The sequence below is a fragment of the Anabrus simplex genome, chromosome 1, assembly GCF_040414725.1.
Source record: "Anabrus simplex isolate iqAnaSimp1 chromosome 1, ASM4041472v1, whole genome shotgun sequence".
Classification (NCBI taxonomy): Eukaryota; Metazoa; Arthropoda; class Insecta; order Orthoptera; family Tettigoniidae; genus Anabrus; species Anabrus simplex.
In genome coordinates this window covers 377,943,571-377,958,577 of record NC_090265.1, presented here as the reverse complement: position 1 = coordinate 377,958,577, position 15,007 = coordinate 377,943,571, and the positions used below count along the sequence as shown (strand labels likewise).

General features: G+C 41.5%; 1 protein-coding gene across 1 annotated transcript in view; it reads left to right on the top strand.

The window, feature by feature from the left end:
- Window positions 1-15,007, top strand: part of LOC136856812 (protein still life, isoforms C/SIF type 2) — a 560,067-nt gene that overhangs the window by 509,112 nt on the left and 35,948 nt on the right. The window contains exon 17 of the mRNA XM_067134934.2: window positions 6,670-6,857. Within this exon, the coding sequence (XP_066991035.2) occupies window positions 6,670-6,857 (188 nt within the window). The remainder of the gene's footprint in view (window positions 1-6,669; window positions 6,858-15,007) is intronic.

Below are 15,007 nucleotides of genomic sequence, written 5' to 3'. Positions count from 1 at the left end.
GTCACTACCTTCCACCTCAAAAACTGGAAGCCATGTGGCGAGGCAACCATCTTCAACACAGTCAAACACAAAAATATCTGGGTATCACACAAGATCGTACTCTGAGATCTTAACAGCATAGTGCCAGTACAAAGTGGAAGGTAGGAGCTCGAAATAACATTATTAGGAAGCTCACAAATAGAAACAGAGGTGCCAACCCCCCATACGTGGAAACCCACAGCCCTGACATTTAACATTATGTGTGTTTGTGCTACAGAATATATATATATTATTTTTTTGCTAGTTGCTTTACGTAGCACCGACACTGATAGGTCTTATGGCGATGATGGAACAGGAAAAGCCTAGGAATGGGAAGGAAACGGCCGTGGCCTTAATTAAGGTACAGCCCCAGCATTTGCCTGGTCTGAAAATGGGAAACCACAGAAAACCATCTTCAGGGCTGCCGACAGTGGGGTTCGAACCCACTATCTCCCGGATGCGAGCCCACAGCTGCGCGCTCCTAATCGTACGCCCAACTCGCCCGGTGCTACAGAATAGGCTGCGCTAATATGAGATGGCTCTGCACATTAGAAAGAGGTTGATGTCGCAGTAAATGAAACTGCAACGGTTGTGTCTGGATAAGAATGTTATTTGCTGTACGTCCCACTAACTACTTTAACTCTTTTAGGAGACGCCGAGGTGCCGTAATTTAGTCCCGCAGTTTTTTTTTACGTGCTAGTAAATCTACCGACACGAAGCTGAAATATTTGAGCACCTTCAAATACCACCGGACTGAGTCATGATGGAACCTGACAAATGTTGGGGCCAGAAGGCCAGCGCCTCAACCGTCTGAGCCACTCAGCCCAGCATTGTATCTGGATGTCTGATACCAACTCTTGTTCAGAAATTATATCCGCTGATAATAATAGTGCCACCCCACAACCGGAGAGAATTTTCTGCTGATCTGGAGAGGAGGAAACAGCAAACGGGCCTCCTCTATCCTCTTTATGTACACCAACCCCTAACTCGGCGACTTGCGTTTAGGAAGAGTTTCTCGTCTAGAACACAGGTTTTGGAAGGAACGCCAGAAAGGCACCGCATCATCAAGTGGAGGAACGAATTGGGCCACCAGAACATCCTGGATAAAGAACAACTTGGTCCTAGCAGTGATCAACCCCACACACTGTGGAAGACCTCGAACCGAATGAGAGTGGGTGTGCCACATTGAAGACCAACACATCCAATATGCAGAGATGTTGCCTCCTACCAGCTGATGCGGGCGTTCAGTGCAAGTGTGGTGCTGTGTAAGATCCTGACCATTCGATGACCCACCTACAGACTAGCCTATATATTGGAAATACCGGGAATCAAACTCAGTACACTCGGGAAGAGAGTCTCTCCCATAAATAATAAACTGCTAATGCTTAAATGTAGATTAAAATTCATATAAATTGCTACGCCTTAGTCCCGTTTCCTGATACAAGGCCGGGAATGAGATAAGATGAGATTAAATATTTGGCATGTTTTACGGACGGATGCCCTTCCTGGCGCCAACCTTGGTTGAGGAGCTAACGAAGATGAAATAAATGGTGGTGAAAGAAGGTGGAAGGAATCGGCTGTGGCCTATGAATAGGAACTCTTACGGTATTTGCCTGGAAGTGAAAATGGGAAGCCACAGCAAACCATTCTCAGGACAGTCGACGGTGGGGTTCGATCCTACTCATCGCTGGAATACAGAGCTTGGTTCCATAGCCGCAGCTCATTAAAGCCGCATATACACTCGAGCATTCTCCCCGAATGAGCATGCGTTTGCCCAGTTTTGCTCAGATGAGTACAGGGCGAACCGAATGGATCCGCATGCCTCAGCCCGATCCGAAAGTTGTCGATACCTCAAAGTGAGCACGTGCTCTGTTCGTGCCCAGTGTGGACGAGTGGGGTCGCCCGAACAGTATGAGCCGACTGCTTCCGCTATAAATATGCGATCTCGCTCGTGCAAGTGAAGTGAAGGAAGAGTGTGAAAGAGAATTTCAAGTTGAAATGGAATTGTCCTAGGATAATTCTCTTATCCTCCTGGGATACAACCACAAGTACCCCGTTCTTTGGAACCCCAAGGTCGAGTTCTATTACAATACATTCACATAGTCCGGCTCCATGGCTAAATGGTAAGCGTGCTGGCCTTCGGTCACAAGGGTCGCAGGTTCGACCGCCAGGGTCGGGAATTTTAACCATCATTGGTTAATTTCGCTGACACGCGGACTGGGTGTGTATATGTCGTCTTCATCATCATTTCGTCCTCATCACGACGTGCAGGTCGCCTACGGGTGTCCCATCAAAAGACCTGCACTTGGCGAGCCGAACATGTCCTCGGACATTCCCGATACTAAAAGCCATACGCCATTCCATACCTTCCCATAATCCTTTAAGCAGGCTGCGATGGCTTGGCACACTTCAGGTATGATTCTGCCAATGGCTTGTTTCGAAATTTTGAAGAGGTACTGCAAACTCGTATAAGAGTCTCCTGTAGCCAGAAATCGCAGTGTCACAGCTAGACGTTCCTCGGCAGATATGGCTTTCCTAAATGCTGTGTCCTCTCTCTCAATCGTAGCCCTGATACTATGCAATATCCATTCAAAATCCTCGGATGACATTCTCGTAAAAATTTTAAAATTGTCATCTGTTTCATGTCCGATCGTTTTTAATTGAGCATTGCATCTCTCTTAATACAGTTTTCTTTGCCACCACCGCATTCGCCTTTGTGTTTTAAAGGAATGCAATAAATACATATAACAATAACTGGCGACGATCAATTTTCGATTCACGATTGTAGCCTCAGGTCAGGCAAAACACTACACTACACCTACACACAGACGGTGTTCTCGGTCCGCACGAGGTCCGAACACAGTGGAAACTTGCTCAACAGATTGGCATGCGGGTCGTGCTTGTGCGCTCCCGCATCGGCAACGCATGCTCGTTCGGGGCGAATGCTCAAGTGTATACACGGCTCAACACGCGCGGCCACTCTACTCACAAGGGAACACATTAATGTGCTACACGCGAATCTGGTTGAAATTTGGTAGGAATATTCGTGAGAGGCAGTAGAATGCTAAGGTGAAAACTGCATGTCCGCAGCTCAAGTTTAAACGCCAAAATATAACAAATAAATAGTCGTAAAATTAAAAGTGCCGCGGGAGTATCAGGATGTGGCGGAGAGGTAGAGAGGAGCGAAGCAGCGGACATGAGCCAACCAGGCTGTGTCGAGCTGCGCCAGCAGCCAGGCAGCGTATAGTTAGCGCGTTCCCCTTAACTTCCCGATCAGATGTGCAAAACATAAATATGAAAACAGCACATGAAACAAGTGTACAAAGGATTATGTTTAAACAACGATGCCAATAAGGTTTGAAAAATTCACGCCCGAGTTCTTGTTACTCGTTGTAATTAGTGCAATAGTGATTGTTTACAAAAAAAAAGTGGACAAGGCACAGATAATGTGTGCACCATGCACATTATACAGCGCTGTCGCTTTTACAAGTATTACATTGATTATCGGAAGGCTCTTCTTTGAAACAATACTCGACTGGATTAAGAAATTATGAAGGTTTCTTTTTAACATAGCCACATTTGTACCAACTGAACTGCCACATGCTTCGGAGAGGAGAACTGGTTGTGCGTCAAAGATTGCACTTTTAAAAGATTGTTCCTTAAATGTATGTTGATGTCTAACGAGTTTAACAAAATTAAATCCTACAACATACGAATAAATTGCTTCCAAATGCGGAAGCCCAAAACATCTAACACCTGGATAAGTTCAGTGGCTCCTTTCGGAATTGTTTGAATATTAATGATGTTCTTACTCCCAGTTTTAGCATTTAAAATATTTTCTTCTTTTTGTCCGGTCCGCGAATCGAGAACTAAAACACTGTACTCTGGTACTAGCTGACAATAAACATCCCGTAACTATTTTTATACAAGTTCTTTTTGGCCAGTTTTCCAGACTTTGAAGGCAAAGTGTACACATTTGGTGCGGTAAATACGAAGTAGTTTTTTCTATATTTGGACCAAATTTGCAAATTTTTTCTTTCAACACCACTAGCAACTTCGGCAGGAGTTGTCCATCTGCCAAAATTATTGGCTGTCTTGTGTAGCTATGAGTTAGCGAATTCATAGATTGTGCTTCCGCTAATACGACTCTTTCTCCTCGTTCATTATGGGTCCTGCCAGAATGGAACTCTTCATGAAAACCAGACTGATCAGTATTAAACACGCACTCTGGGCCGTGACTTTCTATTAATTGCGACACTTCTTCCACAGTGTCACATTAAAATTAGTATCTTCTTGTTTAAATTGGTATTTTTAGATACGAATTTGCAAGTATTTCTTGATCCAATTTTAAATTTCTTTTTAAAACTCATTACTCAGAAATGAGACGCTCGAAACGTGTCGTAGGTAACTAGACGAGCGTACTTGAAGGTCCATTTTTTTATATTTATATAGTGAGCATTTTTGTTTCGTTGTCTACTTTCTTTGAACTTTTGATAAGTCTTCTTCGTAACAAATTATTTTTTCTTCCCATTGTGCCACCGTTTTCTAATTGTTGCTCCCACGTGTGAAGCTCTTCCCGGCACTTTAATTTACGAAACCTGTGTTTCACTGATGCGAAGCTCCTCTATTTCCCACCTTTGTTTCGCCAATATTCGACGACCTTCTACTTATAAGTTATAGCGATTAGGCATCGTTCAGCCGTTGTTGTGGATGCAGGTTTAGGAGAAATATTTTCGGAGACGAGTTCAAATATCGGTGTTTCAATATTGTCTTCCTCGAAAACAAAATCATCATCTGACATATCCAATGTGCCATCCAGTTCGACTGTCACATCGGTATCCAAAACCCTGTCGAAAGTTTAGACCTGTAAAACGGAGACGAGACCGCAATTCCTGTGAACGCTTGTTTTTCTCTGAAAAGAAAATATATATGAATAGATTGATCTACTTACGATATAATTCTAACCCCCCAAATCCCTTTCATCTTCAGAAAATGGGGTGTCTTTTTTGTCACACTCTGCAAAACAATTCTGAAGGCACACTACTACATTCCACGGACTGAATGACTTCTGTAGTGGGCGTTTTGTTGTATCTAGGTGTAAAAAATCAATTATTACCATACAAGGTTACAGTTCTTTTTGTGTTTTTGCCATTTGCTTTACGTCGCACCGACACAGATATGGCTTATGGCGACGATGGGATAGGTAAGGCCTAGGAATTGGAATGAAGCGGCCGTGGCCTTAACTAAGGTACAGCCTCGGCATTTGCCTGGTGTGAAAATGAGAAACCACAGAAAACCATCTTCAGGGCTGCCGACAGTGGGGCTCGAACCCACTATCTCCCGATTACTGGATACTGGCCGCACTTAAGCGACTGCAGCTATCGAGCTCGGTCAAGGTTAAAGTAAATATAGAGTCACCATTCATAAAAACGACTATTAAGAACGTCAGATTTGACCTGTCATTGTAAGAACGTTGTCTCATCGGACGACTAATCAATGTGCACCTCTTTATCTGCTTTGACGTTCTAATCGGGAAGATACGAGGTATGTGCGAACTGCGGTGCAGTAAAGAAGAGTGGCCGGGAAGGAGGGGGGATGGTCATTCAATCGACTCGAGCGAGCAGCTGCCTGGCTGCTGACACGGCTCGACACAGCCCGGCTGGCTCACGTGCACTGCTTCGCTCCTCCCTACCTCTCCGCCACATCCCGATACTCCCGCGCCACTTTTAATTTTACGACTATTTATTTGTTCATTGTTGGCGTTGAAACTTGCTCTGGGCACATGCAGGTTTGACCTTAGCATTCTACAGCCTCCCACGAATATTCCTACCCAATTTCAACCACCTGTATGTGCTCCCTTGTCAGTATTGATTAAAATTTGTATACTTCTCTACATTTAGAAACATTCTTAAAAGTCACCATGACTTATAATTGATCTATCATTGCTGATAGGAAATGCCAAATTTATTAGCATAGCTAGGTGAAGGTGATGAATACAAACTCAGAGAAGAATCTATTCTTACAATAGACCACTGGCAGTGTTTGGATCTGCTATATTCTGGTTTGTTGCCCCCAACCCCATGGCACTACAGCCCTTGAAGGGCCTTGACCTACCAAGCGACCGCTGTTCAGCCCGAAGGCCTGCAGATTACGAGGTGTCGTGTGGTCAGCACGACGAATCCTCTTGGCTGTTATTCTTGGTTTTCTATACCCGGTTTTTTAAATACAGTTAAGTACATATCTACAATAGTGTACCATATTGTAGAAATGTATGTTTGCATGACGTATTTAAGCACTCCTACAATATGATGTACTTAAGGTTAATTTTCGTTTACTCACTAGCATAGCACAATGAACATAACGAAAATTGTTCTAATGGAATGCGTATCCATAAGTGGCTGGACAGCGTGACTAGTCTTAAGGAAAATAATGAAGGGGAAATGCATTGTCAGATCGCGGTATAACTCCCGCAGAAACGATATATTCCGTCGTATAAAATAATAGTGTTCCTTTGCTTCTCTTCATTTCTTCATTGACCTCACATGGATATCAGAACGTATAGAATAAACAGGTAGATGAAAAAAACATTTACATGGGGTTTTCACTCATTTGCTGCTTACTACAATGTCGTGTTGCTGGTTGCTGTCGCAGGGTGTGTCGAGTAAAGGCAGCTCCAGTGAGGTTGAGATCATCCGCTACCAAGTCCTCATTCCCGTCACGGAGGTGCAGGTACGGGCCAGTTCTGCCAAGGATATGGACTCGCATTTCCTGTGGGAACTCATTCACCTTCGCAGTCAGTTACAGCGACGTTCGGAGAAGGTGTACGTGTTGTCAAATAGGTAAGTGTCTCTATACATTACTAGTATAAAAACCTGGGCATGAGAAACTATTCAATTTTAATTAGTTTGAATTTGATTTTTCAAAACCTTTTTACTGGATTTTCAGGAAATGTCGCACACCTTTTACAAAATATATTAGCAATATTTGCATTCCACATCATTGATATACACTGCATTCTTAGATCGAGATACGTTAATTAACGTAGATGTCAATAATATTCCAGTTTATAGAGGCATATTGTGTGTAAATTTTTCCAAAGAGTATCCATGAAACAACCAAATTTCACCATTTTTACTATATAATATACAATATCATCTCTATTTCGCTGTGCCTTTTACATAGATATTAAAAAAGTAAGAACTTTTCAACATTTGAAATTGACACCAGTTATGTCGTATTACCTGTGAACCTCCGTGGCTCAGGCGGCATCGCGTCGGCCTCTCACCGCCGGTTTCCGTGGTTCAAATCCCGGTCACATGTGAGATTTGTGCTGGACAAAACGGAGGCGGGACAGGTTTTTCTCCGGGTACTCCGGTTTTCCCTGTCATCTTTCATTCCAGCAACAATCTCATTTTGCTTTTGCGTGGGAAGATGTCACTGGGATGCCCCAAGTCGGCTTGTTAGATTTTATTGGAGGCATTTTACGATTTTGGGTGTTACCGGAACGTGCCTATAAGCAAGTCTTGGAGATGTACATTCTCTATGAGAGGTCCCTTTTGCTGCCCAGGGAAATACCTTACTGAATTCGCTGTGTGTGCAGTTTCACATATCACAATAAGATAAATTGATTAATTTATCCATGAGGCTATTCGCCTTATGGGTGCAGTACATACTGAGTTAAACTCAGTCCTACTGATGATTTCCCGAGAATGTTATAACCCTTGCTTGTAACAGCAAGCAATACAAACGGTCCACAGATAACCGCGTTGAAAATGTTTCGCTTCCCCGAAATCGAACGGAAATCCTCCCAAATACTCGACAGGAAATACCGTTCGTAGCGCCCAGATGCTGATTTGTAATTAGTATTCAACTAAAAATTTTGAAAAATGAGTGAATCAATCCAGAAAATCGAATTCCTGTTCCAGAGATGCCAAACATATTCAGCTATCTTATTTGGTAAACTCAAAACTATTTCGTAAATCCAATCACATATTTTTAAGAAGTCTGCATGTGTCGAGGATAGTGTATCGAAGTTCACAATTATTTCGTCAATTCCCAGATTATTCTACATACTTGTAAAATTACACCCTGAGCTACCGTATAACTCGCTATTCTGACATTCATCGATACCAAATTGCGGAAATTAAAAGACTTAGGTCTGGAATCCGAGTGTGTGAAAAGTCATAATCTGATTTCAATAAGAAATAATTTATTGGGGAGTAACACTTCACCAAAGGTATGTGTAATATTCTAAGAATGTTTTACTTCATTAAACCTTCAGATTTCAAAAGTAGAAAATTTACTTTCATTTTGAATCAGCATAGACAACATTCTAGTAATTGATTAAACGTAGTATCTCTTTGTTTGCTGGGAGCGAATCACTCAGTTTAAACAGGAGTTTTCCCGAGAACAATCCTTCCTCAGGAGTTTCACAGTTCAAAAGTTTCTGGAAATAGTAAGCCAAGTATTTATAGTTTCCCTGTGACCAAGTATGAGTTTCCCGTATTTTTTTTTTAAATACAGCTTCCGAGGGTGAACCCTTTGCTTTTGTTTTTGAGCATTCGGTAGGAATCTCACGTGTTTTTTCTTTAAATTTTCCTCTATGTGGAGTAGCTGTTCTTTCTCGTACCTTATTTTTGTGTAGGATTTTTGCCGTGAGTCTCGTTCGTTCTTTGAATTTTTCAGATTTGCTCTGGCTAGAATACCACTTATTCTATGGCTCGGAACGTCTCTGCAGGTCTACTTCACGATCGCCGTTCCACCAAGGGTTTCTTCTTTCTGACAAGCATTATAGTCTTTTCAGTTGCTTCTTGAATTGTTCTGGCCATTTCGTCTCAATTCGAAGATTCCAAGACCCAAAGCTCTCGCCGATTCTTCTCAACGATCTCCTAGTTTATCTTAAGTTCGTCAATTCTTTATCTCTTAACTTTGGGTGATTTCTTGGTGGACTTTGGAATAAACTTTATCTTAGCTTTAATCAGGTAGGGCCGTAATCTACATCAGTCCCTCTGTCTCAACAGGCTTGATGAGGCTGCGTGATCTATTTTAAATTCTCCTAACATTGGATTTGGAGAACGCCGCGTCAATAACGTATCCTTTCTCTCTTGAATCGAGTGGACATCAGCTTGAGACTGAATGCATCATATACTTCAATAATAATTTCTCCATTTCTGTTAATTATCATATGCACAGGATAGCTGCCACATATTTTCCTAGGTTTTCTTTCCTTCCCAAGCGGGGCATTAAAATTGCCTATTGGTATTTTAAGCAAATGATCTGGCGTTTCGAGCATCTCTTCCTCCAGCAGGGACCAGAATTCCTCGAACTTACCTGAATTTTTCTTGTTATCTGCGTTTATTGAGACATGCCCATTGAATGTCGTGTATGTTTTCCACTCTTCAGCGTTAAGACTGATAGACTTGGAGATGCTGTTCTAAAATCAAGGATTGAATTATGGGCAAAGAGAGCTGTTCCCAGAACTGATGGTGATCTTCTTCTATTGCTCGTTTTATTTTCGTTATTGGTTGCCCCCTTTATTGCACTATAGTTGCCCATCGTAGGTACTTCATTTGAGGGGAATCTTCTTTCTTGTACCGCGAGTAGCTTGATTTGATACAGACGAACTTCGATATCTGGAACTTCCATTGCTCGAATTTTCGGTATCTCGAAGTAACTGAAATTTCCCGGCCATTTGTCCTGTTCTTCACGTGCATTTATTTCTCTAAAATAGAAGTTAGGCGAGAAGCTCCTGGAAACACATTTTGATGCTGATGAGATCTGGCATGATGAATGGACCTCCTCAAATCCTGACCACCTGGGTTTAATCCACCATCCTTGTAGAGCTCCTCCTGATTTCAATTTACCGAGAAGGGAATGGACATCTCTAAACAGAATCAGGACAAACTATGGAAGGTGTAAATTCTGGCTTCACAAGTGGGGAAAATCTGAAGACCCATTCTGCGACTGTGATAATCTGCCTCAGACCATCCAGCATGTTGTTATGGACTGCCCAAAAAGAAGATTCAGTGAATCTGTTCAAGAATTACATAGTGCCTCTACAGAACCAGTGGACTGGCTGAAAAGTCTGGACATTAAGTTTTGAATGCTGGCCTGTAAATTACACACTCATTTAAGAAATATGTATGTATATGTATTTATAATGTATCCTTGTTTTGCCATACGAAATAATAATAATAATAATTTATTTCTCTATTACTCGAGATTTGGTTATACGAATTTCTCGATTTCTCGGAGCTAACTTTTCCTCCCTTGAAGCAAAAAATACTCTGTAACTCCAGTTTTGCGCAAAATCATTAACTGTGCAATACGGCAACTGTTGTTTGTGAGGAACAGTTAACAAGTAAAGGGTTACAGTGATGCTAGGAGCTAATATGACAAGAACGGAAAAACTAAAACTTCTAGTGATCGGAAACTCGGCGAAGCATCGCGGTTTCTCGGTTGTGAATTAATTACTGGTCACGTAGGAAATCAATCCCCGAAGTCGCGGATGACAAGCTCCATTTACGAATCTCGGCTGCGTGGTATTGACGAGAAGTTTCAACGTGAAGGGTGGAAAGGTTAACAGTAACAAACAGAAGAGACTGAAGGATTTTTTCCAAAGATGTCAACGGAGGTATGTTTCTTGTTTCACTGCTGTATCCTGTCTTCTAAAAAGTTACTAAAATAAGTGTTATAACTGAAGTAATGTCGTAAAATATAGTTTGTTTGTAGGCCTATATTTGTAAATACTGTTAAAAATAGTGTATTCAGCATAAGCCCGTAGATACATATGATTCATGCTATACATGCTCAAAAACGGTATTCTCTATATCTCGAAATTTTGATATCTCGAAGTAAAACAGCTCCCGAGTTGATTCGATATATCGAGGTTCCTCTGTATTTATTTAGTTCCCTGATAAGCTCTATCTGTTTACCAACTCTTAGGATGGTGTTCATATTCTTTGTTCTAAAGAAATATTTCCCCTTGGTTGTGATCTTGCAGGATGAGGGATCCTACAATTGATCCCAACATGATGGTGCAGGGCCCACAGAATCCAGTGACCTGCTAAGACTAGACACTCTCTAGACCCGAATTTTACCGACTGGGGTAGTTCCGATGCGTGTTTTCTCACAATGATAGTCTGTTTGAATCTATTTACATAGGAGCAGAGCCCGAAAGCCCCGTTCTTATTATAATTATTATTATTATCATTAAAATTTAAACTAAATAATTGAGATTCATGATAAATTGTTTAAAGGCTCCTCCATTTCCACATTATGTTAATTTTAAATTTAAAAATAACAAACTTGTGTGACTAACATCTTTACTATTATAAATATAGTGTAGAACTTCTGCAGCTTCCTTACCTCGTGAGAAGTAGATATATTGTCTTCAGTCATGAGTAATCTTCGTTTATCCGCACTCGACCAGGGTATATTTGTCTTGGAGAAGTTTCTGTAATGAATTGTAGAAGTGGATCTTCTACTTCAATTCTTGATGGCAAATACCTTACGGAGTGGTTTCGTGAGTTCTCCATTTATCTAGTTTCCCAGAGCTCTAGAAGATGTTCTAATTTCCTTTTTGAGAACCATTAAACTTTCAAAGACCATTAGATAGACAGTGAGTTCAACTCCGTAGTAATTCATCTTCAAACTTTCAATGTACTTTGCCGGCACCATAAAGCATTACTTCAAATCATGTTAGTAGGTAACTCTCCTGTATACTCTTCACCTCGAACACGATATCTTCCATATATCACGCACCCCCATACTTGATCTCTCTCACCAGGGGCATAACGTTGGGGCTTGCAATGCAGGCGGGCACGCGCCTTTTAAGGGGCCCCCAAACTCTTCGAATACTGGGCGAGTTGGCCATGTGGTGAGGGGCGCGCAGCCGTGAGCTTGCATCCGGAAAATAGTGGGTTCAAGTCCCACTGTCAGAAGCCCTGAAGATGGTTTTACGTACTTTCTAGGGTTAGCATGCTTCCCTCTCACCTGGGTTCGATTCCCGATCAGATCAGGGATTTTTACCTGGACCTGACGGTTAGTCCGAGGTCCACACAGCCTACGCGATTATAATTGAGGAGATATCTGACGGCGAGATGTCTAGAAAACCAAAAATAACGGCTATGCACCACCTCGTTATCTGAAGGCCGTCGGGATGACCAGCGGTCGCTTGGTAGGCCAAGGCCCATGAGGGTTGGGATTTGTTTTTTTGTAGAACAGAACTTCAGGCACGGTGAGTGTCATCTGCTGTGTGAAAGGCTTCTAACCGAATGAAAGTGGGGTGGAGATAGTGTAATGTGTTGTTGTATGGAGCAGATATGAAAACAACAGCACAAGCATTCAGCCCACGGGTCAAGAGAATTAACTTACCACGGTTAAGAAGATCCCACGACCCCTTTTGGGAAGCGAACCCTAGCTCCCCGCAGCAAGCCGCACTGAACACTGCTAAGGGATGAACATCTCAGCTAAATGATATACAAATATTGTAGGGTGAAGTCTGGACGTCACTGGCTTCTCACCAACGCGGATGTGGTTCGATTCCCTGCTACCGTATGTGGTATTCCTGAAATGAAAATGCATGTCGGACTCCATGTACCCGTGGTTATAATCACGATATCTGCAAGCTTTAAGTTTTGTTTTTGGGATGTCACGTGATCAGCATAACTACTCCTCAGCTGAACGACTTGGCTTTCATGACTACATTCGGTGAAGATAAAGATTCTTAGATGAGCCAGGAATCTAATCCATAGCTTACTGGTAAGAGGCAAAATGTGTTTCTCATACAGCACAGGCCTTGTTAAAATACGCCTAGTGTGTTAAACTAACAGCCGGCCCCGTGGTGTAGGGGTAGCGTGCCCGCCTCTCACCCGGAGGCCCCGGGTTCGATTCCTGGCCAGCTCAGGGATTTTTACCTGGACCTGAGGGCTGGTTCGAGGTCCACTCAACCTACGTGATTAGAATTGAGGAGCTATCTGACGGTGAGATAGCGGCCCCGGTCTAGAAAGCCGAGAGTAACGGCCGAGAGGATTCGTCGTGCTGATCACACGACACCTCGTAATCTGCAGGCCTTCGAATTGAGCAGCGGTCGCTTGGTAGGCCAAGGCTCTTCAAGGGCTGTCGTGCCATGGGGTTTCGTTTTTTTGTGTTAAACTAACACCGTATATGTAACAAATATGTAGTTCTTCTCAGCATCAATCGTCAGAAGATATATGTTCAACCCCGGCTAAGGTAGGTGGAATTTTGAAGGGGTTAAAATGACCAAGTCCAGCGTATTAAATAACTCCTGCGGGACAAAATTCCTATAATCCTACGTCTCTTAAAATATATAGCAGTTGAAGAGACACTAAACAAAATATCTCCAACAAATTATCTACGTTCATTAGTTTTACTTCTGTTAAATTCCCACTTCGTGAAATAGAATAGTTGGTGGAATTGGTTACTGTAGGCGCGTCCTGGCAACAGCTGAGTGGCCTAGTAAGGATTATGAGTAGGCACCTCGGACATATTCCGAGTCTTGACCCTCTGTACTCGGAGGCTAGGATTATATTATCGATCGAGGTGCCTAAACTGCTAAGATTACGTGTAATTAAAGCTAGTATAGCACCTACTCCATCGAATTTTTAGCTAGTACCCTCGAAATGTTTCTTGTATGTACAGAGGTGTGAAAATTATTAGACTCAAAGGATAAAACACAAATTAAATTATATTAGTTCTTGTTTTTACCCTCACTTGTTTTTCAATTTGTTCCATGGAACTTCCCATCTTTCAGTCAAATATTAATCCTAATTACTGAACTTCGTGAAGAACTGTATTGCTCTTAATTTTCTAAATATTAGGTTGAGATTAAACATTTCTTTTTGATCTATTGCTAATCCTACAGCATCAATTTCTAAAAGTTTGGATAGTAAATAGTACAAAGCACATCTAATTATACCACCGCTCGAGTAAAACAAAATATCACAGAACCACATCATATAATCTAATTTTATCTAGTTACACTCAAAAGAGAAATTAAAAATCCTGAACATTGGAATTTAGTATTGATAGTGGAGTCTATTAATTATAATAATAATAATAATAATGCTATTTGCTTTACGTCCCACTAACTACTTTTACGGTCTTCGGAGACGCCGAGGTGCCGGAATTTAGTCCCGCAGGAGTTCTTTACGTGCCAGTAAATCTACTGACACGGGGCTGTCGTATTTGAGCACCTTCAAATACCACCGGACTGAGCCAGGATCGAACCTGCCAAGTTGGGGTTAGAAGGCCAGCGCCTGAGGGATCCTACAATTGATCCCAACATGATGGTGCAGGGCCCACAGAATCCAGTGACCTGCTAAGACTAGACACTCTCTAGACCCGAATTTTACCGACTGGGGTAGTTCCGATGCGTGTTTTCTCACAATGATAGTCTGTTTGAATCTATTTACATAGGAGCAGAGCCCGAAAGCCCCGTTCTTATTATAATTATTATTATCATTAAAATTTAAACTAAATAACTGAGATTCGTGATAAATTGTTTAAAGGCTCCTCCATTTCCACATTATGTTAATTTTAAATTTAAAAATAACAAACTTGTGTGACTAACATCTTTACTATTATAAATATAGTGTAGAACTTCTGTATGTATGTATGTATGTATGTATGTATGTATGTATGTATGTATGTATGTATGTATGTATGTATGTATGTATGTATGTATGTATGTATGTATGTATGTATGTATGTATGTATGTATGTATGTATGTATGTATGTATGTATGTATGTATGTATGTATGTATGTATGTATGTATGTATGTATGTATGTATGTATGTATGTATGTATGTATGTATGTATGTATGTATGTATGTATGTATGTATGTATGTATGTATGTATGTATGTATGTATGTATGTATGTATGTATGTATGTATGTATGTATGTATGTATGTATGTATGTATGTATGTATGTATGTATGTATGTATGTATGTATGTATGTATGT